The sequence below is a fragment of the Polyodon spathula genome, chromosome 4 (genome assembly GCF_017654505.1).
Source record: "Polyodon spathula isolate WHYD16114869_AA chromosome 4, ASM1765450v1, whole genome shotgun sequence".
NCBI classification, from domain to species: Eukaryota; Metazoa; Chordata; class Actinopteri; order Acipenseriformes; family Polyodontidae; genus Polyodon; species Polyodon spathula.
Genome location: NC_054537.1, coordinates 78,773,638 through 78,800,031, shown reverse-complemented (window position 1 = coordinate 78,800,031; position 26,394 = coordinate 78,773,638). Strand labels below are relative to the sequence as shown.

Sequence of the window (26,394 nt, the reverse complement as noted above, 5' to 3'; positions counted from 1 at the left end):
TTTGTTTGGTTTTTTAAATAAAAAATGTGTTTAATTTGTAGAATTTGAAAGTTTGGGGAAAATAAATTTATGCTGGATATTGCAGGGCTGGGAGGTTAGACTTCTCTCCCTGCCAAAGTGAAACCCAGTGTGCAGCAGGTGGCCAGATGTGAATTGAGTAATTGATTATCAATTAACGCCAGTCACTTGTCTTTAAAAAGGGGCTGGAAAGCCAGTCCTTTGTTCTGGGTACTCTATTTTGATGTTCTTTGTCAGCAAGATGGAAGTGAATTGGCTGGGAAGCCTCATGACTGCATGTACGAAGCAGGGTGAACAAACAAAGTAACAAACAAACAAACACTTGTGATTACTGTGTGTGTTAACCAGAATTTAATTCAGGATAGGGATTAGTTTAGGGGGACCTCCCTTTTAGTGGGAACAGTGCTGAGCCACTTGAAGGTAAACTTTTGTTTTTAGCTGTTTTACCCACTGTGTTTAGTTTGATGTTTTTTTACTATGTACACTTGTGTGTATGTCCTTCCGCACTGGGGGTATCATTGCTGATACCCTAGTAGCGGCCACCAATTATTGCAACTGCCTGTCTATAAACAAAACCTGGATGACTGAGCAGCTTTTTCAACTTCAAACCCTCTGTGTCTCTCAGTGAATACCCACACAGTAACAGAACACCCTGTTACAGCAATAAACCGCTTTTTAATTAAGGCTGTGAAGAGCGTCTTGCCCCACCACAATTGATAATTTTTATACTGCATAAACAAATGTCTCTTGGAAAAAATACATACAAGTTTGGAGCAATGCAAATTACTTATTTCTAGTCAAGTATGATAAATGTATCTACAGTGTGTAATTAAAGGTGTTATTCCTATATGATGAACATATTGCCCCAAGGTAATTTCAAATGTTGTCTATAGTGTGGGCACATATATCTTAGAAATAAACAAATAATGTTTTAGGGCAATGTGTTTTACACACCAACACTCACAAACTAACGTATTTCCTCATAACTTGCAGTTAAGGACATAAGTGTATTCGTGTCCACTTAATGTTTGAGTCCAGCTGGAGTTGTACAATTAGTGGAAAAACAGCAAATTTTTTTAAATTATGCTATTTTATACTTGCACTTTTTTTGCAGAGGGAGACATTGATTTAGCCAGTGCAGTAAGTGTCATAGAGAGCTGTTTAAAAGTTCTGCGCAGCCTAACAATGGACAAAAAGTTAGTTCTATTAGTACTTTTTAAAAGCTGAAAATCGTGCTAATGAAACAAATCTGCATTTTTTTTAAACCTTTGCAAGAGAAATATAAAGTCAATAGTTTTTTTTTTTTTTTCCCCCTGAGCTTAATGGTGCAATAAGTGAGATCACCAGACAATTTAATCAGAAAAGTAGAGAAATATTCCAAGCCGCGTCCTATCTTGAAAACTGAAAACGTGGACTGTTAATATACTAAAGGGAAAACACTTATGAAGCTCAAGAATTTCAATGCAGAGTTCCTGAAATGCAGTAATTTATTTGCACACCACATTGCGCCTATTTTAACGCTCGGGAATTGGACAATGCAATGGCTGTTCCAGAACTCATGAAGGTCTGTAAAGAACATGACCTGGGACTTCTGTATCCTGATGCATTCAACCTACTGTTGCTTTTGGCCACGCTACCTGTTACAGTTGCAACTGCAGAAAGATGTTTTATTGTTAAAAATCTTCACGGTGTCTGGACTTTAATTGAAATGGCAAGTGAGTGTAATGCTATTTATATAACCATATTAACACATATACACATATTGTTTAATGTGTCCCCCCAGTAGCGCTCAAATGTATATTCCTGCGCATGCCCCTGTATATATTGGTTAATTAGTACAATTTATAATTCATTCATTTTAGTATTGTTTCTTCAAAATGAATTTAGTAATTTTGATTTACTGAGATTAATAAATATTAACTAAAATAAATATTGTAAAGATAACCCTGGTAATAGTTATTCTTTACAAATAGGAGGGAACATTGATGGAATGCAGAATAATTAATTTTGCCCCTCTCCCCCACAATTCTCAATTTAACACTGTTTTTTTATATTGCTTTACATTGGATTGTTGTAAGGTTTAGAATTGATTTGAAGGCCCTGCTTTTAGCTTATAAAGCTTTAAATGACCTTGCTCCATCTTATTTAAATGATCTTCTAACCCCACATGTTCCTAAATGCTCAAAACCATGGAATGAACTGTCAAGATCTGTAGGGCAAGCACCAACTGTTGTTGCTTTTAAAACTACACTAAAAACATGTCTTACAGGCCAGCTTATACATCATAAACTATATATATATATATATATATATATATATATATATATATATATATATATATATATATATACACATACAGTGCTCACCCTTTATAACGCTATAGTGGGAAGTCAGTTTCAAGACCGTGCTATTTGTGTTCCACTGTATAACGAGTATAAAAGGACTACTGTAATGGCACTATGGAGCAAATGGGAGCCACAACCCTACCGTGTTATAACTGTTTTCATTTTATTGTTCATTTGTGTTGCTTACTGCGGTCTCTTAACATGTATCAATATTTGTATCATATAAAGTGCTTTGGAGCAATTAATCATGAAACGGTCTATATGAACAATTACGATTGACTGATACAAAAGTTTAACTGATGGCATTGCAGCAGTCCCAGGATGTGTCAGTTGAGCATTTCTATCATGAGAAGCTCCACCGGGACACACTCATCTGCTGGTTAGGGATCCTCAACTGGCCAATCACCAACTGCTTTTCCCGCAACCAAACACAGCAGGTACGATGTCCCAGACAGAGCGTCCAGCTCTCTAATAATTATACTGAATTATTAATTATTAAATAATACTATTTAATACTATTTATAATAAACAAACACAAAACAAGCATTTCTCAAGCGCCTCAGCCTTGCCACAGTCACATTAAGTCACTAAAGAGACAGCATTGTACTGTACAACATTCTTCAATTTCCAAGTACACTTTAAAATATGTGACTGTTCAAAAATCACAGTCCTAATTAGTATTTAATATGGATAAGTGTGGCATGCATGATGAAGTGATCTTTTCTTCATATAAATTCAATATTAACAATAGAAAATGACACTACTTAGTTACATTTGATTCCCAAACCTAACTTTGATCTGTTAACTAGTCTGGCATATATTCCTGACTTTAAATTTGTTAATATCAATAATGCACATTGAATTCCATATTATTTTGCCAACAACATAAAAGTATGTCATTTTGATTGCTGGCCATGGGTACCAATGCAGCTGGGCAATACATATTAAGGTATTTATCCAAAAATAAAGACACCTTTAATTAGCATTACAAGTTGTGTCTTTAATTAGAATAGTTGGAATAGTAACACATCTGGAGTGAGATCTGTTATTTATTATGTACTTTCCGAAGTATACAAATATTTACAACTGTCATAACCATTTAAGCTTTTTTCTTTGTTTTTGGGGGGATTTTGGTTTTGTTTATGAAGTACATAAAAACATGTATATGATATACTGGAATAGAAAGGTGATGCATGTGTGGCATAGTAATGTATGGAACCTGTAAAGTACGTGGTGTAAAATTAACATGGGAGGCTACTATCTCATGACTTACTACAATATCTTGTGCGCATGACTTACTATAATATCTCGTGTGCATGACTTACAAGATAGAAAGTCGTGTGCATGAGATAGTAGCCTCTTAATTTATACCATGTTCCTTTTGAGGTTCTGTAGTAATGAGATAATTGAAAGGAGACAAATAATGTTACACAAGCATTTTCCAACCAATCAATCCGTGAAATTTATAGGTCTTTCTTATCCATTTATGACAGTGACTCTTCTACTGGGGGCTACACATGTTGTCTGAAGTGATCCCACCTACTGTACCAGTAAGCAGTGTGTGCTGGAAAACCTTGTCAGAACATGGGTCAGGTTAAGGGCGCAGTGGCAATTTCCAATCTTTTTCGGAATTGTCAAATCTTACCGTCAAGTATAATGTAGTTTCTTGTGTTTAATGCCCATTCTTTTTTCACTGGAAGGCTGATTTTAAAACATGATATTTATATGCAATGGAAAATAGATCCCACTATTTAGACTGTAGTCCTCTCTGTATATCTTAAAGGAAGTTTTTGGTATACTATGTATTTTTTTATTTGCAACTCTTATTTTTTGTATAAGAAAAAATCTATTATAACAAACATTCCCAAGTCAGACCACATTTTAGATACCTTATACAAATATACATAGACTTCTCATACATAAAACAAACTATTATTATTACGCTATTACATTTTTTTTTACCATTTTTTAAAACATGAATACTTTTGCTACGTTTATATTAGGCAAGCTATTTGACTAAGTATTAACAACATGAATATATTCATTAATGTATTTACATTTATAGTTATACCTTGTTTAAAAATATACATCGATTCAAACGGTGTCATTAAGAGGAGAGTGGCACATTTCCATACAATCAATTCAACCATTTCATTATATGAACAAGATAATAGCCTAATAATCATGAACAACAGTATCTCCCACATATAACTCTGATAACTAGGGATTTCAACACGTACAGAAACATGCAAGAAAAGGCCCTCCTAGTGAATGAGTACTATCCAACTGCCAGATATGGTGTTTAAACACGCAGCCATTTTTCAGTTATTTTAGTGCAAAAAAATATCTGACTAATTTGTCAAAATGAATTTTTTCGCATTTCTGTAACTAAAAACTACTGCACGGCTTTTCAAACTTGGGCAACATAATGATCAGTCATATTGACACAGAGCATATGAAATGCCATCCCAATCCATTTTGAAACAGTCGTGAAAACATACCCCTCAAACTAGGCTCTGTCACATCTCTTACCTATAACTGCACTATCGCGCCATTACAATATAATGAAATTAAACAAGCGTTTCAAAGTTTTTTTCATGAATTATGCCAAGTTTGATAGTAAAATAGAGAGGACTGAGAGGACAAATCAAACATCAATCAGTTCTGAGTTTCTTTGATAGTTTCTGTCTTGATACATATAAAAAGCTGTATATCAATTCAATAGGCCTCTCTCTCACCGTGCTCTAAAGTGATTGCTTTTTTCATTGAAAAATACATATTAATATTCCTGTACATCCTACTGTACATGGTGTGCTTTTTTATTATAAGCTAGAATTTGTTATTATGAAGGCTTCAGAATCTCAGAATCGCAAATCTTAGTTGTGATTGCAGCATCATTGTGGAATACATTTAACAAGAAAGGCCAGACTGAGCTACAGGGAGAGCATGTGCTGTATGCAAACAGAAGCATCATCTTCTGTGAGGCAGAAAGATCAGCAATGCTGTTGTAGCATGGATTGAATTTTAAATTATGTGCATCCTTAAAGCCAGAGAATAGACCTGAGACACACATTTTATTTAACATATATAAATGACCAGTGACAAGAATGATAACTGCATGATATCCTGCTGAAGCACCCCCAGATGAGTCAAATTTTCAGCTTTGCCCAACACCTCGTCGTCTAATGGTTAGACGGAGACCTGGAGAGGCCTATAAGCCACAGTGTCTCGCACCCACCGTGAAATGTGGTGGAGGATCGGTGATGATCTGGGGGTGCTTCTGCAAGGCTGGAATCGGGCAGATTTGTCTTTGTGAAGGACGCATGAATCAAGCCAAGTACAAGGTTGTCCTGGAAGAAAACTTGCTTCCTTCTGCTCTGACAATGTTCCCCAACTCTGAGGATTGGTTTTTCCAGCAGGTCAATGCTCCATGCCACACAGCCAGGTCAATCAAGGTGTGGATGGAGGACCACCAGATCAAGACCCTGTCATGGCCAGCCCAATCTCCAGACCTGAACCCCACTGAAAACCTCTGGAATGTGATCAAGAGGAAGATGGATGGTCATAAGCCATCAAACAAAGCTGAGCTACTTGAATTTTTGCGCCAGGAGTGGCATAAAGTCACCCAACATCAATGTGAAAGACTGGTGGAGAGCATGCCAAGACGCATGAAAGCTGTTATTGAAAATCAGGGTTATTCCACCAAATATTGATCTCTGAACACTTCCTAAGTTAAAACATTAGTATTGTGTTGTTTAAAAATGAATATGAACTTATTATCTTTGCATTATTCGAGGTCTGACAACACTGCAAGAAAACATGCTCTAAATGACAATATTTTTATTTGGAATTTGGGGGAAATGTTGTCAGTAGTTTATAGAATAAAACAAAAATGTTAATTTTACCCAAACACATACCTATAAATAGTAAAACCAGAGAAACTGATAATTTTGCAGTGGTCTCTTAATTTTTTCCAGAGCTGTGTGTGTGTATATATATATATATATATATATATATATATATATATATATATATATATATATATATATATATGACATTTGTAGACTGATGTGATGTTTAGATACTTTCGGTAAATAAATACTATAAAAGTTACCAGTTACTTATAATCAGTGTTAATGAATAGTAATCATTACATGTGTTCAAAAAGGTTGTACTGCCTGCTAATAACAGCTTCATAATAACTAGTTTTAATATACAAAAGTTTTTTTTGAAGAATTGACTCACCATATTGTAGGAGGTTCAGATCCTTCCACTTCCAAGTAGTCGTATTTCTCTTCCATCTGGAAGTCTGTAAAAATGATGGAGATGGTGTCTCCTGGGTCTGCAAGAATGGTCCATGTACAGTCCGCACTATTGTAATATTCACTGGGGAAATTGGGGCTTGAAATGATCCCACTGGAACCTCTTAGGGTACCACCACATGTGTTCTCAGCTGTCAAATACAGAAAGACTTCTGTTAGGTATCTTTCTTCAGAACTTGATATATGTAAACTTTAATAGAAGAATAACAGCTGATTCAAGTCTGATTCAATTTAGTTATTTAATGGCAAACTTGTTTGTGAATTTGGAAGCATGACTTATTTTTAGCCCTTTTCAATGTGGCTATAATTACTGAAACATATTAAAACAGCTTAATCTTCACTTGTTTGAGTATGAGGAAAACATTTTAAACAGATGCAGACTGTAGATGGAATATGTTCTGTTACGTTTTATTAGACTAACATTCATTGTGAGAAAATGTACTCAGACATTTTATTTTCAATGGTGCACAGATGCCTTCAATGCAATATGATATGTGTTGCTGTTACAGCATGTTCATCATTATCATCTTTTCAATATGTAATTCCAACACAATATTTTTAATACATGTTCCAGCTGCATTCCTCAAAGTATTACATATAATCTCTTAAATGACTAATTCAATATACAAGCATGCAGACACACAGTAGACTATACAGTGTGTGTGTGTGTGTGTGTGTGTGTGTGTGTGTGTGTGTGTGTGTGTATATATAGTTGTGTTACAAACTGAAATCTTGATGCAAGTCATTCATCCACATCAGCAATATACCGCTGCATATCTGCATGATGTGGTGATTTTAAGTGAAGAGTGGGAATCCCATTTACGCCAGGTGAGGGCAGTGTTACATATTTTGCGGATTAGTATCTTGACGTTTGCCCTGCCTGAGACCAAGTATCTGGTGTTTGTATTGGGGAATGGGGAAATAAAACCCCAAGACATAAAGATACATGCAATTCAAGCCTGTGAGCAACCAGCAAATAAAAAACAGCTAAGGGCATTTCTGGGGCTAAAATTGTCTGAAGCACAGAAGCGGACAAGGCATTTAAGGATTTTAAAACAGCCACTTGTAATGAGCTAGTGTTGGTCAGCCCAGATTTTAAAGAACCTATCATTTTGGAGAGTGATGCTTCAGCTGTAGGTTTGGGGGGGGCGGTATTGTCACAGGAAAGGAATGGGGAGGAGAATCCAGTCCTGTTTTTAAGCAGGAAGTTGTTGCCTAGGGAAGTCAAATATGCCAATGTAGAGAAAGAGTGTATGGCCATTAAGTGGGCAATAGAAACCCCTCATTATTACCTATGGGGTAGGAAGTTTACCTTAGTGACGGACCATGTGCCTTTAAAATGGATGTACCGGAACAAAAACGGGAATGTGAGGGTGACCCGTTGGTTCTTGTCTTTACAGCCATACTATTTTGATCTCCAGTATAGAAAGGGCAAGGAGCACATCAATGCTGATTTTAGATCACATGGAATCGTGCAAAAATGGAGGGTAGTGTGAGGGATTGGTTAAAGAAAACGGGAAAAGGTGAAAGGACAACGCAAATCAACTGGATGGTAAACAAATAAAGTAAATAGTGTAAAGTATTTTGGGATCAAAACTAAAGTTGGGTTAATGAATACACTTTGTAATTGAAAACTGTCAGATCCAATGTGCATGGAATCATTTTCAAAACAATCTGAAGCTACACATTGGCCGGGTTTCCATGCAGTTTAGAAATACCAAATGATCTCTCCATTGTTGTGAGAATGTGACGTAGTACACACATAACACACAGATTCCTCACACTATAGGAAGTGTGCGGCCAAAATATGGTACAACTTAAAAGGGTGGGTCAACTGCCATTTCAAGCTAAAAAGCTACTATAACTAAAGGCCATACCAAGCAATTATTTATTAACAACTGAAAGCCCTAGCAAGCTTCTTTTACCAAATAGGATAAAATAAGCATACAGCACAAGGGGATTATAGACCTCTTCATTCAGTATAATTTTTTTTTTTTTTTTTATGTGACACCATTTATGGAACATTTCAAATTATTGCCCTTTGACTCATAACATTATAGTGATTTATAGTTTAGTTGTTTAATAAGCAAGGTTATAAAAATAAAAAAAAAACCTGAAGCTACTGCACATTTAAAAATACAGCCCTTTGCAATTAATGAATAAATAAAGAAGCACTTTGCAAATGTATATTTTTTCATCCTTTACACTTTTGTTATCTTCATGTTTGGTCATCGGGTAGCTTACTGCTTTAAGTCTAGACTTTTCTGCCTCTTAGCAATAAGAAGAAATTCACTATACACTAGCCTTAAGTAGCACCTATCATGGGTACCTACCAAGGGCAGAAAAGGTCACGTTTGCACCCCAAAATGTTTTAAATTAGCATAGCTGAGAATTTGTCTCAGTTGTCTATTGTATTATTGCTGCAAGCTACCGACCGCATTGAGATTTGTTCTAGAAGAATGAAAACATGAAAAAGTAAAGAAATACTGTTGGTTCCACGAATTTGTTCAAAAAGACAAGTACGGGGCTTAATATCAGCTTGCTGCAAGACTTACAGAATTAAGTTCTATCAAGTTACAAAAATGCCCGGGTGGCGATAGCCGTGCCATCCCTGCAGAATTCGGACTCAGGTATTTATTATTATTATTATTATTATTAGTAGTAGTAGTAGTAGTAGTTGTAGTAGTAGTAGTCCTATTTAAGGTCCGTATGCCTGGACTACACCAGCTGTCCAAAGACAGCTGGAAAAAAATTCAAATTAGCACCCTTGGGGGTGCTAAAAAAGATGAACCTTAACTAATTCTAACAAAAAAACAGGAAAAAAGGACTGTAAATTAAATGTGCAAAACAAAAGGGGAGGTGGTACAGAGCACGCCCCCTAGAGCCCACTGGTCGACAAAGGTGGCCATGTCGCCAGCAGACTCCGCATGGGCGTGCTCTAACTGAACCTTGGATCGGACGAGGGTCCTGAACATGGCCCCGCAGTCAAAGAGACCTTCCCCGATCATCTTGCGCTTCCTGGTCTTGTAAATTGCCAGTTTAGCAAAAGCCAGGAGCAGATTCACGAGGAGGTCTCTCTTCTCGCTGGAGCCACGAACAGGGTGTCCGAATATGAGGAGGGTGGGGGAGAAATGCAGCCAGAACTGCAGTAGTGGTGGTCGTAGTCCTATTTAAATGCCTAATAGGCAATCGTCACCTCCAGCCGTCAATGTGACGAGTGGAGAAAAAAATTCAAATTAGCATCCTCATAAAAGAGGATGCTAAATAAATAGGCATTTAACTAAATTAACAGAAAAAAAAAACAGAAAAAGGACTGAAAATTAAATAAGAACTGTAAAAGGGGAGGTGGTACAGAGCACGCCCCCTAGAGTCCACTGGTCGACAAGGGCGGCCGTGTCGCCAGCAGACTCCGCGTGGGCGTGCTCCAACTGAACCCGGGAACGGACGAGGGCCCTGAACAAGGCCCCGCAGTCAAAGAGACCTTCCCTGCTCATCTTACGCTTCCTGGCAAGAGCCAGGAGCAGATTCATGAGGAGGTCTCTCCTTGCTGGAGCCACGAACAGGGTGTCCAAATATGAGGAGGGTGGGGGAGAAATGCAGCCAGAACTGCAGTAGTGGTGGTAGTAGTAGTAGTCCTATTTAAAGCCCATTAAATGGGACCGTCCAACGTACAGGACATCTCCAGTCATCAAATGACGGCTGGAGAAAAAAATTCTCATTAGCATCCTCAATGTGAGGATGCTAAAAGGGATGGGCTTTTAACTAAATAAAAAGAAACCTGTCAAAAAAGGACTGTAAATTAAATATTTAGAACAAAAGGGGAGGTGGTACAGAGCACGCCCCCTAGAGTCCACTGGTCGACAAACGATGCCATGTCGCCAGCAGACTCCGTGTGCGCGTGCTCTAAATGAATCCGAGAACGGACGAGGGCCCTGAACATGGCTCCTCAGTCAAAGAGACCTTCCCCGCTCATCTTACGCTTCCTGGTCTTGTAAATTGCTAGTTTAGCAAGAGCCAGGAGCAGATTCATGAGGAGGCCTCTCTTTTTGCAGGAGCGACGAACAGGGTGTCCAAATATGAGGAGGGTGGGGGAGAAATGCAGCCAGAACTGCAGTAGTGGTGGTGGTAGTAGTAGTCGTAGTAGTCGTTTAGTCTATTGTAGGAACGTGTGGAAACCCAGTTTAAGAAAGCTGCATGACAGCGGCAGTCATGCAAGGTCAAATTGGAACGAAGACAGAAACATTTAAATATACCCTCCTGTACTTTAATATAATTAGGTAATTTACATTTCTCCTTTGGAAGAAGAATTTCTCTTCCTAAAAGAAATCTACGTAGAAACCAAAATTATCTGGAAGGTACTACCAAAATAGTATGATAAAAAGGTGAGACTTATTTAAATTTTTCCACTGACTTACTTTCACCATTCTTAAAACCGATATGTTAGGAGACTCCCTGTCAATGTTAGATTTCTTCAGATAGTTGACCAAACTTTGCATAAATAACCCTGAGCAGACCCAGTATATGTATATTTTCAGAAGTGAAATGCCCTTAAATGTGTTAAATGTGCTGCATTGAAAATAGTTGAAATTAAACAGAAAAAAGTATTTACTCTGTAGTCTTAGAACAAGCATTCGGTTCCCTATAGCAGCAAAATAAATTCATAACTTAATCTTTTTAACTTAATTTTATTGCCTTTTCAATGGGTCAATGCTTATAATGTTTATACAAAAAAAGCTTAATGAAAGCGAAGTCATTTTTAAAGTTTCAATTTATAAAATAAGAAAATGTACCATTCAAATGCTAGCTTCTCAACTAAATTAAGTATTTTATAACAAAATAACCATACAGCTAAAAGCTTAGATTACTATAATAGCTATCTTCAAAAACGATTCATACAATGAGGCAACTGCATATTACAAGTTATACATTATCTGAACTCGGGACTGACCTCAAGAGGAGGTCTTTAAAAACGAGCAGGTGAAAGCTGACAGTCAGTTAAAAGAAAGATATGAAGGTGTTAAGGTTGGAAATAAAAGGTTGATTTTGCCTTTGGCAATGTCCCTAGAATAGACTTTAATGGTTCTATTCAATAAAAATGTTAAAGGACCAAATCTGGCAAAAATACATCAGGTGGTTTTCATGAACTCCAATTCTTTCAATTATTTAAATGAAGGTGGTATTTAGATCAATCGAACACATCCCTAAGTGATATCCCTATGAAAAGGCTGTTAGCTACCATCTGGCAAAAACCGAAATATAAATGAACAGAAAAACTAATAATGAGTCAAGAGAAAAACGGGTCATTGTCAACTCTCACCCGAGATTAAAAAAATACTGCACTGGGTAGTGTGTGTGTGATATGAGAATTGACTGCCCACTCTCGGGTTGGGATGTTTGGATAAACCCCTTGATCTTCGCCCTTGGGGTTTATGTAGCATCCCACCCCTCGGGTTGGCATTCACTTCTCATATCACACACTACCCAATGCATTATTCTCTGTGTATTAAATGGCGGAAAACAAGTGTCTCTGATTTTGAAGGAAAATGCACATGATCTGTCACAACAAAATTAGTTATGTTTAATTAGTCAGTGTGTTTATGCTTTTGAGATATTCAACTAAAAGCAAATTAAGTATACCAGAGACTGCTAGCATAATAGTGTTTCAGATTACCACAACTGTAAAGGACAATATGAATGATTACACCTCCCAGCAACATTCTGTGCCAAACCACTAATCAGGGCTCACCCAAGCATATTTCTGTGCAAAGTAGATTGAACATTAAGGATGACTGGCACCCAACTTCATACAGTACATTAACCATTTGAATACTAGGCACTGCCAGCATTGAAATAAAAGGTTAATGCTTTCTACAGCACTATAAAACAAAGTGACTGTAAATATATACCATGGTGGAATGCTTAGAGGTCAAACAAAACATGCAATGCAGACATGGGCAAGGCATGTGTTATAGAAACCCAGAAAATTAATGTTATTGCTCTTGGTGAGATTTTAAAGGGGTGTGACATGCAATAGTAATAAAAAAAAAAAAAAACAGAACACATTGTTGAGTGGTCCTGATATGATAGCACTGGTACAACATGGTACTATAAATTGTAGGTACAGCAATAGTTATACAGTGCCACTGGTAGAATACTTTACCACTATGGTATCTATCAATGAGTTCAGCTGCCCCTGTGCTAAAGTATCATTGAATCCTAATATAAAGTAGAGTCACTGCGTTACCAATGCTGTGAAAATCAACAAATCCTATTAATTCAAAGAAGCAATTCTTTGAATTATAATGACTTCATTAAATGCAAATAGTGAGGTAATCAATAGAGCTGGGCAATGTTTGATCCTACAGGGGTTAATCTTATGTTCTTATATTTAATATTACATCATTCCCCCTTCCACATGCTCATATACTGCATTTTTGTAAATAATAAATACATCAATAAATCAATAAATAATATATATATATATATATATATATATATATATATATATATATATATATATATATATATATATATATATATATATATATACATTTAAACTGATAAGAATTGATTTCTGTAGATTAATGTATAGGGTTTCACATCTGAGACCTTAGCCAGAATCTAACTCTGACTGAAGTGGCAGAAAATCATTTATATCTGACAACTGTGCAGATCTCATGTGGAATGAGTTCTGGTGGTAGGCCTACATCAATACACATCACAAAACTACACAGAACTGCCACTAATCCAGTCGTCTTGGCTGTGAGGGGTCCAGCGATTGAGATAGCAAATACAGGTTCTTCAGAAGGGTGATACTGGAGTCTACAACTGGCATAGCTCTAAACTACGAGATTTTTACTTTCTACTCTGCATAAATCTTACATTTCGAATGCATGGTTTTAGTATTTTAAGCAATAGTAGCTGTAAAAGGGATTTCCATTTAGGTGACTTTTTTTGTCTGTGACATAATTTTTGTTGTACTTAATGACACCAGATGCTAACTATCAAACAATAGCAGCTGTTGATATTATTGATACAACTTGGACTTCTAATGAGGACAATTATTTAGCAATCAAATACATTAAATAAGAAACTGAGGGGGAAGAAATCAAAAGAATTGACAGGTTTTTGTTTTTTACAACAGGAATGATAAACCATTTATTCCATTGCCAAAAGCACAACTTTTGTTTCCCAGGGTGGTTTTACTGTATAATTAAAGTGATTACCTTTCTAGCTTTGACCAGTTTCTAGAATAACTGTACCATGCATTTCAGGACTGTGCTCAGTGACAGCGTACCAAAGGGCATGTTTGCTTTTCCAGTACCAGATGTCACTTTTATCAAGTAACTAATTAACTTGATGATCCTCAGGACTAAGTGTGCCAGTCCCTTCCAACTTTGGAAACAGTCTGGACCTCCCTCTTCCACCAGCTTTATTAAGACCAGTTGGTAGCAATAATAGAGGGATTCCGCTGTATACACTAGCTAAAAAAGAACAAAAAATTTACACTGTAATTATAAATTGTTACATTCAATAGTCATATAACTTTTATAAAGTGTGGGGTGAAGATGGATTTTTAATTTACAAATATTTCAGTTAATGTTCATGTAGCGATCAAGGTGTGTTATACACAGTACACAAACAGAATATTCATAACAGTACTGAATCTATTTTGAATTATCAACATCCTACTATTTCACTAGAACATTTGTTTAAATAATATCACTCCATCAACTTGATTGACTCATTTAAATTCTCTACATTCCCAAGGAAAGTGTTTCAGATATTTATAGTAAGAACACTCAGGTAAACCATTTATATACATGCAAACTATTTAAATCGAGAAAAACATCATCTGACTTTCCATCCAAACCTCTCACACTCATGAACACACGTCAATAGTGCATCCAAGTGGCTATAAATACACCAGTGACATTACTTTGAATATGTATAAGTACTACGATGTTGCTCTGCTTTTGCTTTATGTGCATGTGCAATATGGTGCTTGGGGCTTTTGCATTTGGAAGCATAAACAACCCTTAAGCTTCTTTGACAAAAATTGATTATAAACTGCTTATTTCACAATGGACCGTAAGTTAAAACAAGACTATCCTGTGGCTGATAACTGCGCAGACACAGAGGAGTCTAGTCTTGTGCTATGTACTGAGAACAGAAACCAGCTATGATCGACCTTAAATCTAATCATTTATGTACATATACGTTTTATTTTACGGGTTGTACAATGACTGTCGTGGACCAGTAGGTTTTAATGTCAATTTGTGGCTCCAGTTTTAATGACTTTCATCACGTTTTTTTTTTTTTTTTTCAATAATTTTATAAAGTGGTTTGATAAGCTTTGAAAAGCGGTTGATGGTAAAAGGATGTAATAATGTGTTGCCTACCATTTAAATCAGTAGGGTTGGTATGTATGGTTTACTATAAAAAAGTACAATTACTACCAGATTTATTGGATCTTTAAACTGTTTTTGTTTATATATAAAGATTAAATAGCGCTAAAGAAAACAGTACTACAATGTCATTTTGGCCCTTACAAATATAATTCATTGACATATGTCATTAAATAAATAAATTAATTAAGGCTATTCCAGCCATTGTCATCCATATTTATTGTGAGGTTTATAAATAACGTGACACACATAATGAATTTATGAATTTATGTATTTTTTGTTAGTTTTACCTAAGAACTATAAAATGTTAAAGTCATTTCTAATATTTATTGTATTTATGCTATATATCGCTGTCATCTCCATCAAAGCAGTTCACAGCAATAGCTGCTCTATAGATTTTTTATCAAGGAGGAACACCAAAATAAAAAGTGTTTGGGCCTGCGTCAGGACCTGGTCAGCCAAGTTACTGTCATAATGATCCATACAAAACCAACAAATCATGGACCCTTCACCCTGAACTGACGGCATAATGCTGGAGATTATATTATTTGTACTCATAAAAGTACTCTATCACAGAAGTGAAACGTGAATTGACCACATCATTGTTTCTTGTACCAAAAAAGACATTTGTTCTGTTGAAGGATGGTTTCTTAATAGCCACTCAACCTTGAAACTCAACTGCATTTGTCTCCCTGTAGAATTATTTTTGGTCAAAATAAGATGCAGACATCAGTATTCAACTCTGCTGTCACTATTTCTGCTGGTGCATGCCTGTTTCAAGTCACAACCCATTGAAGCTGTGTCCTGTCATGGTCTGAAAGTTCTGGACACCTTCCTTGCAAAAAAAAGGTGAAAGATGAATAACACAGACATGTGCCTATTATTCTAGAGGCTTTCGCTATTGATGTACCATCTTATGAAGCACCTTATTCTCACTCCTTATTTAAACCCAGCTTGAACTTGTTACTTTTTGGTCATTTTTGTTTGGTCACTAAATTCACATCAACCTGTAAAGAGCTGTCAATCATTTTCATTGTGCAAAGTGATTATTATGTAATACAGGTTCTTTTTTTTTTTTCTTCCCAGAAATCTATTGTTATAAAATGTTCAAGTTTATTAAGATATTGTAGCTTACATCTTAGATTAGAACATTAAGAGATGAGACACAATTTGTGGCAAGAGATATTCAAGCTGACGGAAAACTGAGGAAAACTGAATAAAAAACGGCTGTACCCTGCCTGATTGATGGAAGTGTTTTTGTTTTTCTAACTCTATCACACAGTGCAATTCAGAAAATAGTCTGTGGTTTCCTTGAGACTGTATTCATAATATACCGTATGTTAAGTTGTTGTTTTTTTCTGTCATGTTGTCTCTCATGGCAGTTCCAGTATTTTATGACTTAGCTTGGTGTTTACCAAATATGACAGATGGTGACACCGTATGGTGGCAGCTCCGATGTCAGAACAGAAATGTCTATAAACAACAAAGCTTCAGTCTTTTAAAGACATGATATTTTCAATGTTTCTTAAATTTAAAATAGACAAATCAATTTGCTGCAGTTCCAGTTGTCTTGCTCGTCCAACATTACTGCATTTCCTATATATTGCTTGGAAAACATTTTCGCTGAAAAGTAGCATTTGCAAATGATGTATGTATAAGAGAAGAAATACAAACCGGATTTCGTTATCTAATTATTATGCATTTTTTTAATATAAAAAAAAAATGTAACTGTTCATATCAAAAATTGGAATTTTCGATATTAACAATTCTATTTTTGTTATCAAAAGTGTGACAAAATTACTTATATCAAAAATATAATTGTTGATGTCAAAAATAGAATCATTGGTATCCGAAATAGAATAGACTTCATTGTATTTACTATTTTTATTTTTATACCTAAGCTGAGACCGACTAGTTGCATGCAGAATGTATTAGTTACATTTTTAGTATTTCCATATATTTGCCTTCTCTAATGTAAAACAATTTAATCTTAAGTTAAAGAAAATAGTGTTTTGCTTTTTACCACAAGGAGTGCAAAGCTGGTCTCCATTTTGCAGACAATACATTTAAATGCTAATACAATTGATGATTTTACCGATATCGATAATGCAGAAAAGCCAAACATCGACCAATATTATTTGTAAAGTGATATATTGGTCGAGCTCTACTTTTTTTCTTTTTTCAAGCTTAACTGCAACAGCCATAATTTCACACCCCAGTTCTGGAGCAGCTTTGCAAGAAGTAATTCAATATTCTACCACACAATTAAACAAGTTAAACAAGTATTGAACCATTGTGACAACTTAGTCAACAACAAAGTGATGCATTTCATGTCTAACCATTATTCAGAAAATTACACTCACAATATTGTCATGCATTGGGACTGTCACAATTTAAGTTATATAGAAATACTGGCAACACATTTACACTCATCGTAAAGCAGCAACAGAATATAAAAATCTAAAATAACTAGAAATGGGAGTTTTTGTGAACATAAACAAAGCATCACCAGTAGCTTAATCTATAGGTATGTGTCACAAAGACGGCTGTAGTGGGGACATCAGACCAGAAGAAACACACAGTACAGAATGAAAATTATAAATGGATGAGCTGCTGCGCTGTTTATTATTACAAAATAAAACAGGACAAAAACAGGACACGGCACTGGCAGCCAAAACAAAGAGACAAACAAAACGGACTAATACTAAACAAAAACACGGTGAGCGATATTTTACTGCTATTATAATGATCACAATTGTTACCTCCGTCTCCTATCCCGTTCTCCATTCACCGAACACCCAACCCCGAGTGAGTAAAACGTGCATCTATATATACTGTTGTGCTGGAATTCAATTACCAATTAATCATGCACTTCATTATGCATGTGAAGTGATGTACAATCCCGTGCCTAAATACAATTATACATTTTTAAACACACATGAAATACAGACCAGTTTATATCCCGTGTACCAATGCCTATACACCAACATTTAACACAACACACACAACATATAACAGAAAAATAGACACAGGGGCGGGCACTTTGTCATAGTATATCATAGCAGACTGAACGGTTTGTAAACATGAAGTAAAATTGAGAGAATCATAGAATATTACTGTGTATCAACTATACAGACCCTATGCCAAAGCATGCATTGAACCATCAACAAACAGCAGGATTCAACAGTTTTTTATTTATTTTTTATTTTGAATGTTCCAGCTGCATGTCTGCTACTTAAAAATGTCAGAAGCCCATACACACGATCAAGAGCTGTGTGCAATAACACAGTTGCTGGAGAGAATAATTCCATTAAAGAAAAAATAATATTGATGACTTTGAACTGACAGCATATAAGATTATAAGGAGTCAGGTCCTACTTCGGGGCTGATGCATTTAGCAAGCAGAAGATTCGTTTTTGCATGTCTCAAGTAAATGACCTATTCAGTCACTCTCCATACTAATTTATTATCTTCATGGTCACTTACATCTGGTAAAAATGGTACTTGTACTAAAGTGATTTTAGCCATGTAATCAGATAAGTTTCTTATCATCTAAAATGGCTACAGAATATAAGCCAAATACCCATACCAAATTTTGATGAATAATCCAGCTGTCTGATGAACCAAAACAAACACATTCAATGACAAACGTAGACAAGTGTTTACATGGACAAGTTATAACAGTCTTCCTCATGATGTTTTGGTTGTACTTCTCAGGAATTGTGTTTCCATGTAGTTATGATTTAAGACGACAAATCTGCTCGTGACAATGCAAATTTCTGCAGTCATAGTGATTTAGTGGAGGGGATATTTAAATGTCCCTGTCTGCACACTAATTAGCGAAAGAATGACTTTTAATATTGTGAGGAGAGCTTGCATGTGTTGCCATGAAAATAAAAACATTTAACAAGATATATGAATTCACATGTTGATGCGCACATCCTGAATTATGGCACCCATTAACTACTTGTTTGTCTGGTTAGCTTTCCAACACACACACATACACACACACACAATTGCATAAAATATAATTCCTACAAGTTATACTACTTAGAATTTATATTTATGTGTGTGTGTGTGTTTGTGGAACATCTGAAAGTTACATTTCATTACTATAACCGCCTTTTACAATACATGTTTTTATATGGAATATAACCTTCAATATTATATATACACACACACACACACACACACACACACACACACACACACACACAAGCCTGTTGTTATCTCTACTGGACCTGGCAGCCATCAATTCCTTTGTTTTGTACAAGGTAGGAGAGATTTCATCTTGAAGCTAGCCACAGCACTTCAGCAGAAACCTTTCGATCACAAAACTGCAAAGCTGCAGGCTGCAGCAGCTCAACCTGGATTTTGTACTGCGAGTGACACACACGCAAGATAAATCATGTTACTTTCATTTTAGATTTAAAAAAAAAAACTACTTTTGTTTTTACAGTTTTCTATGTGCATATACCTGTTTACACACTAGTTTATTTTGAAATGTTTATTTTATTATAGTTTTTCATTTTTTTTAAAGTAGTGCTTTATATGTGGTAAGTTAGAAAATGAACCCTTTTATGTTTAATTGTTTATTTAAATACAGTGTTTCAGCTGTGCAGATGTTTGATATGATGTGATTGAATAAAACTTTTGAGTTGTATCCGATAGTTTGTCTTTCATTTTAATATTGATGGTGTTTAAAATGTACAGGCGTGACAGAAATATAATGAGTTCTCGTTGTAAATCTCCCTCCCGACCTGAGGGCGCTAAGTAACGAAAGGAGAAGTCTTTGGACAGGCTCGCCTGACAGTTCATTTCCATGGTCAGGAAGTCAGTCAGCCTGGAAGAAGGCGAGACTCCGTTGCAGGCACGCATTGACCCGGAAGGTAAACGATGTAGCAGCTGCAATCATTTACCAAGAGTTCATAAGTGATAGCATAAAGGGGACGGAGAATGGTAAATCTTTTTCTTCGCTTGGTTTTGTATTAAGACTGGAAGGACCGTGAGAGATGCATAGAAAGCATACTGAAATTCGTGCGTTTTGTTTGTTCGTGTCTGTTTAGTAACTGTGTTTGTGTAACTGTGTCTGTGTTTGTTATCACTAGACGGCTAAGCACGAATCCGGAGCTGTCGCCTTGGGCCAGCACAAAAACCTGGATCAACAGTCACTGAAAATGACCTGTTATCACCCACCACAAGCACCACTGCACGCACCCAGGACTGGTGACTGTGTTTAGTATTATTGTGGGATGGATAAAGTGTTTATTGTCTTGGGCTGCAACCCGTTGTTATTTTTAACTCTGTGCATTACACATTGGTGTGTATTGCTGGGGCTTATTCTTTGGTCACCAGACCCAGATTGAAAAAATAAACGTCCTTTCCTAAACTGGATTATAATTGTCTGCCTGAGATTATTCCTGCACTGCATCACCTCTGCACCTGTTCACTATCAGCAGCTACTTTGTCACACGGCAGTTGTAGGTATGAGTATAACTGCGGCGGTTGTAGTTTTGAAGTAGTCCATAAATGTACAGTTGTGTGTGTGTGTGTGTGTGTGTTGCTGGAGATAACGTGATATTAAGTCAGAAAAACTGGATCTTGACTGCTGAAACCATGTGAGCCACAAGCATGATTCCAGCTCCAGTTCACATGGGTTTTTATAGTTATTTTTATCGTAAGATAGTGATTGATCCTTCCCTTAAAGTTGCGCTAACCAAAAGATGTTCTTTTGCTGTTTTTCGTGACAATGTCCCAGATTCGTGTCACAGAGTCAAGACTGTAGAGTCGATTTTCACGTGCATGTAAACCTAGTCATTGTGAACAGAAGTCTTTCTCAATGTCTTCAGTAAACAAGACAGGCCAAGACAGCTGTACACACATAGATACATACATACAGTACATACATTCTGTGTATATACTATGGTAACTTTTATAGGTTACTATACATTATCTCTCGTCCTATATTTAATCAAGAAGTATGATTCTAGTGCTGCTGACCTTTGTAATGCATTTTTAATAAGTCGGCTCCATCCGCCCAACATGAAGCCAATAGAACACACCTGGTGCTTGATGTTCTCTCTAATGGAACAACATTCCTTAAGAATTCTTAGCTTCCTTAATTCACAGTCAATACTGTGATAAAGGGATAGCCACACACTAGAACCAACCCAATAAACACATTTTATCAAAGTGAATATGTAATATTTAACTGTATCTCCACTTTTATTACATGCAATTACTTAGTGTTTTCCCACATATTAAAAAAAATAAATGTAAAGGTATATTTATCTTAAAATGAATGATGTTAATTATTATACCAGTAGTAAAATATCAGATTTTTAAGAGCACAATAATAATAATAATGTTGATGTGTATGGAAAGCACTGCTTTTTTGTATTTAGATTTTTTTTCTTCTTTTAAACAAGGTTTTGGCTGCATACTGTATATACACCACACACTCGATATATCGCGGGTGTCGGGGTCCAATATAAATCCGCTATATATCGAGGGCCACAATATAGAGATAGACCCACAGAAAAACCCAAATAGGCTAACAAATAAATACTGTACAACCACTCCCTTGTTTGATTGGGGAGATGGGGGGGCATCAGGATCCAATAGCAATCCTCTAAGCAACCTGCTTTTTCTCATTTTTCATATAAAAAGCAGCGCCCCGTTTGAATTCATACTGCAGAGGGTAATTGCTTCTCATCAGCTTAAATCTCCCATTAATTTCATGAGTCTTCCTCTCCTTTCTCAAATGCACAAACCCACTGCATTGAAAGAATCCATTGCCAACACAGTAGGCTTGTTGCTAGGGAGCTAACGTCACTGCCCTATGACTTATGCTAGTGCATTGCTGCTGCCACAAGTGAACACCTCGCTGGCTAAAATTAAAAATGCTTCAGCATAGATATTTCATTTGCTTTGTGTTATTGTGCCATGCATGTGTATATAACAGTATGATATTAATGCTTTGTATTTAATTGTTTTGTATATTGTTTGTGATGTGCAGTATGAAATAAAACAAACAGTAATTCTAAGTGCCTATGTATATTGCAGCAAAGGCATGCACAGTTACACTGTAAAAATGGGGGGCAACTCCATGACCACGATATATGCGAATCCGCAGTATAGCGAGGGGTGGGTGTATTTGGATATTATACACTTATAAGACTTGAAGAAGAACCACCTATTTTTTTTTATCTTTATATGCACTACTGTTTTTACCACATTCAGTTATCGATAATGATTTCCATTACATGTGAGTAGGTGTTAAAACTTCATGCTGTTATTGGACTCAGCTCTTGTCAAGATAAGCACCAACTAAGACATAGCTTCTCTTACTGTAAACTAATGTGATCCATCTTCATTTCATTCCATGTGATTCAGATATCCTTCTGCCTGGTGTTGGTGGCTGTAGTGTAATGCTCGCTCCAGGGATCAGCCTGTTTTGCCTCCCTGGCGCATCAGCACACACAACGGCTGCAATGCTGGCTCCAGGGATCAACCACAGTGCAGCCTCCCTAGTGCATCAGCATGACAACCGTCTGGACTGAGCTGAGTAAGGTACTTCTCTGGGGTCTTCAAGTGGGCACCTTCCATCCTTGGTGTTTCGTCGACTATCTCACAACACCTTAAGAGGTGGATATTATACATTTCTAAGACTTAATGAACATCCACCTATTTACATTCTTTTATATGCACTACTGTTTTTACCACATTGTCAGAGTTCTCAATAATACAACATCTGTAAATGAACAAGACAGGTGGACTGTACTCTGTTAATATGTGGATAGTTTTGTGGTAAAATCCAGATTATATTTCAGGGGCAGAAGCTTCGGCTGCGTGAAGAACACAGGTTAATATTTATAGGCTTAGCATCGAGGGAATGATGATGGCCTGTTGGCCAGGGAAGGTTTGAGCTGTTAGTGGTCTGCGGGCCAGGGCAAACGACGGGGTCCGGACTTTATACTGCAAGAACCTCGTACTGCAGAGGTCGGCTCCATGGGCACCCAGGATATTCAGACAGAAAAACAAAGAAATCCCCTGACTCTGCGGGGTATCCTGGAGGCGCTGCCTCATGGACTTTCCGAAAACGGAAAGGTTCATAACCTGGAACGAGGGAAGAAAAGAGAATCCCTGTCTCCAGGAGCCACCCTCAAAGAGGTGAGGTGATTCCTCCAAGGCCAGGTGCTGGAGTGTGCCTGCAGGGATATCTGAAAGATAGTTTGTTAATAGTTGGACTTTAGTATTTAAGGATTGTAGATGACTACAGCGCTTACTGGTACAGTGAAAGAGAAATAGTAGAGTCTCTTACAGAGATAAGAAAATAACGCATCAACTGCGAAAGAACAGCGTGGCCAGTGGTCTCCTCTGACTCTTTTTGAACAAAGGCATGAGTAGCTGTGGCTGACTTGAGGCTGGGGAAGTGAGACTCACTAAACCACTGTAGAGGAGACTGGCGCAGAGGCAAAGCGGCAATTGAACTATAGAGGAGGAGGAAAGAGGAAGAAAAAAGCAAAGCAAGAGAACGAACATAGATTGTGATGTGGCTTAAACAGGGAGCTACCTTTGATAGGCAGTAGGAAAATAGGAGGAGAGCTCTAGCTCCTGCCCCTGAACCCCACTTTAAAGTTAACATGCAACATTTGTGTGAAAAGAGAATTTGGATTTTCTAAACTGCATGAAAACTGCATGTATAAGAAAAAAATTAAAACAATATCACAGCACATCACATCAGGATTGTAAACTTTTTTACATAAATTGTGAGTATCACAGCAAAAATTCTCTTTACTGACAAGTCTTTCACTTAAAAATCATTCTCAGCAAAATGATCGAGTATATCCTGTAAATAAGAGTGATATCTCAGAAATCATTTATCTAAAAAAGCAGCTATTTCCAGAAGGGATTACTGAATAAGTGAATGAGTGAATGAGGCTGCACACCTCAGGTGTTAATTTCACATTATGGAAAAAGTCATAAATCTTACCTGTCATGCACTTTCATACACTGAATAGGTTTCTGTGGCATGGATCACGAGTTGTTTTGTTTGTTTAACTTTATTATTAATCAAATTTGTTTAAATTTGAAGATTTTTGAAAATTTGGCAGGGATGGAGTTAAGAACCTGTCCCTGAAAAAACATCAGGAATGTGGCCAGACCCAAATTGACTAAGCGACTGCTAATTAGGGTCTGGCCACATGGATAACGGGGGGCTGAAAGCCAGGTTCTTTGTTCCTCAGCTAGGACGAGTAGGTTTCATTAACTGCTCAACTGGGTGGTTGAGCCTACTTTCACTTAGAAATTAACAATGAAAAAATAAGCAGGATTTCACTCTGACTGAACTGGCCATCTCTACCAGCTGGATGAACTATATATTCCCTGTGGTGCCACTAGATGTCACTGCATTTTCGAGCAGCACCTATTAGAAAGCTGTCTGATTTGAGGAAAAATAGTATATATATATATATATATATATATATATATAATATATATATATATATATATATATATATATATATATATATATATATATATCTATATATATATATAGAAATATATATATACGATAATATATATATATATATATATATATATATATATATATATATATATATATATATATATATATATATATATACACACACACACACACACACACTTACTTTAGACCTGTCCATCACCAGTGTTGGCTGATGTACAAGAGGGACTGTGGTCTTCTGAAGGAAAAGCCACAATAACTCAAAAGGTTTAGACTGTCAGTTGCCCGGACACTGAAAGCAGTCAACAAAGCTCCAGCCAGGGTTGGCCGGTCATCAACTTAACCAAACCTAAAGAAGTGCCGCCAAAATCCTAGAGCCCCCAAGCTGACACCTGATGTGCGGTATGATAATTATGGTCACTGGCCAGTCTTCGATGACCATTGCAACCTGTGCCCAAGTGGTGTGTCCCACTGGAGGTGCTCAAAGTGTGGTGATGGTGAAATAAGCAACAGTACAGAATTCTGATTGTTTGACTGCTAAATATGCTATTTTTTCCATCACTTAATCAGGTCATATTTACTTTGTATCTCAGGTTCCATAAGTTATATGCAATCAAACAAACTTGTTTATGCACATTTGTAATGTTTTATGCTTAACTGAAAACAAAGGTTGTTGAAATCTTACTTTTACCATTAAATGGCAGCTCAACCGGCTGGTTGACGTTTACAATTCCTAAATTAAATTGTCCAGTAAAAAAAAAAAAAATCAAGAGTTGTCATTTTTGAGACCAGCAATCAGAATCTGTAGTGAAAAATGTTTTCTAATATCTATTTCTATGGGTGGCAGTTAAAGGGCTAAACCATAAGGCTGTAGCAGCCTTTGCCCAAAGGACCAGTAAAGTAAATAAAATAAAAAGGCAATCTATGCAGTATTATAGATTTAGATTCCTATAAAAGTATATTTAAATAGCTTTCCTTGCATGGGACCTTCCTTTTTATGGGGAGCAGCGTATACAACCAAACACTGCCCCCTTTTATTTTATAGCTTTGTTGTCACGATGACTGTTTTGAATTTTTGCTGCATTTATGTACAACTTTGTGTAAGCCACGACTGCTGAAGGAGCAACACCAACCCGAGTGATACCATTGTTGGTAACTTGGTGGTGGTGGTGCATGGTATTCCACCTGTATTGTTTTTGTGTGCATAAACAAACTTGGATACCTGTGCAGCTGTTGTCAACCACAATCCATCTGTCTCTCTCCCACACCTTTTTACAGTTTCAAATGTACAGTTTGAAAGCAACAAATTATTGCAAACATGCATTTTCATTTTAAAACATCTGGTTATCTGGTTCTAAACTAGGTTCTCAGAAAGTTCTCAATTTGCTTGCCTTGCCATCCTGTAAGTCTGTTGCTACTTTAACTCCTAGATCGTTCCACCCCAGCAGTGTCTTTGGTCAAAGCATTCACTGGCTAAAAAGTGTGTCAGTTATTAGGGGAAGCAGCTGGTTGGTTACTGACAGGAAAAAGGCCATGAACAGGTGTGGACAATTTCACTCTCCAGGTGAAATCCGACTCAGGAAGTGCAAGACTATCAGAAATAAGGACTGCAAATACAGGTTTTTATAAAATACTGTTGTCCAGATATCACGTTTTAAAATAAAAATGCTTGTTTGATAAAGCGGATGTTTCTTTAAAAACTGCAATTTCGAGACCTAGAATGAATGTTTATGGAAAGATTTTATTAGCTATTACCACTTTATATATGACTATCAGGTCTATTCAATTAATCTAAACAGTAATGGATTTAAATA

General features: G+C 36.6%; 1 protein-coding gene across 1 annotated transcript in view; it reads right to left on the bottom strand.

Moving 5' to 3' along the window:
* LOC121313977 (CUB and sushi domain-containing protein 3-like) overlaps positions 1-26,394 on the bottom strand; it is a 217,890-nt gene that overhangs the window by 47,268 nt on the left and 144,228 nt on the right. The window contains exon 5 of the mRNA XM_041246746.1: positions 6,609-6,816. Coding sequence (XP_041102680.1) covers positions 6,609-6,816 — 208 coding nt within the window. The remainder of the gene's footprint in view (positions 1-6,608; positions 6,817-26,394) is intronic.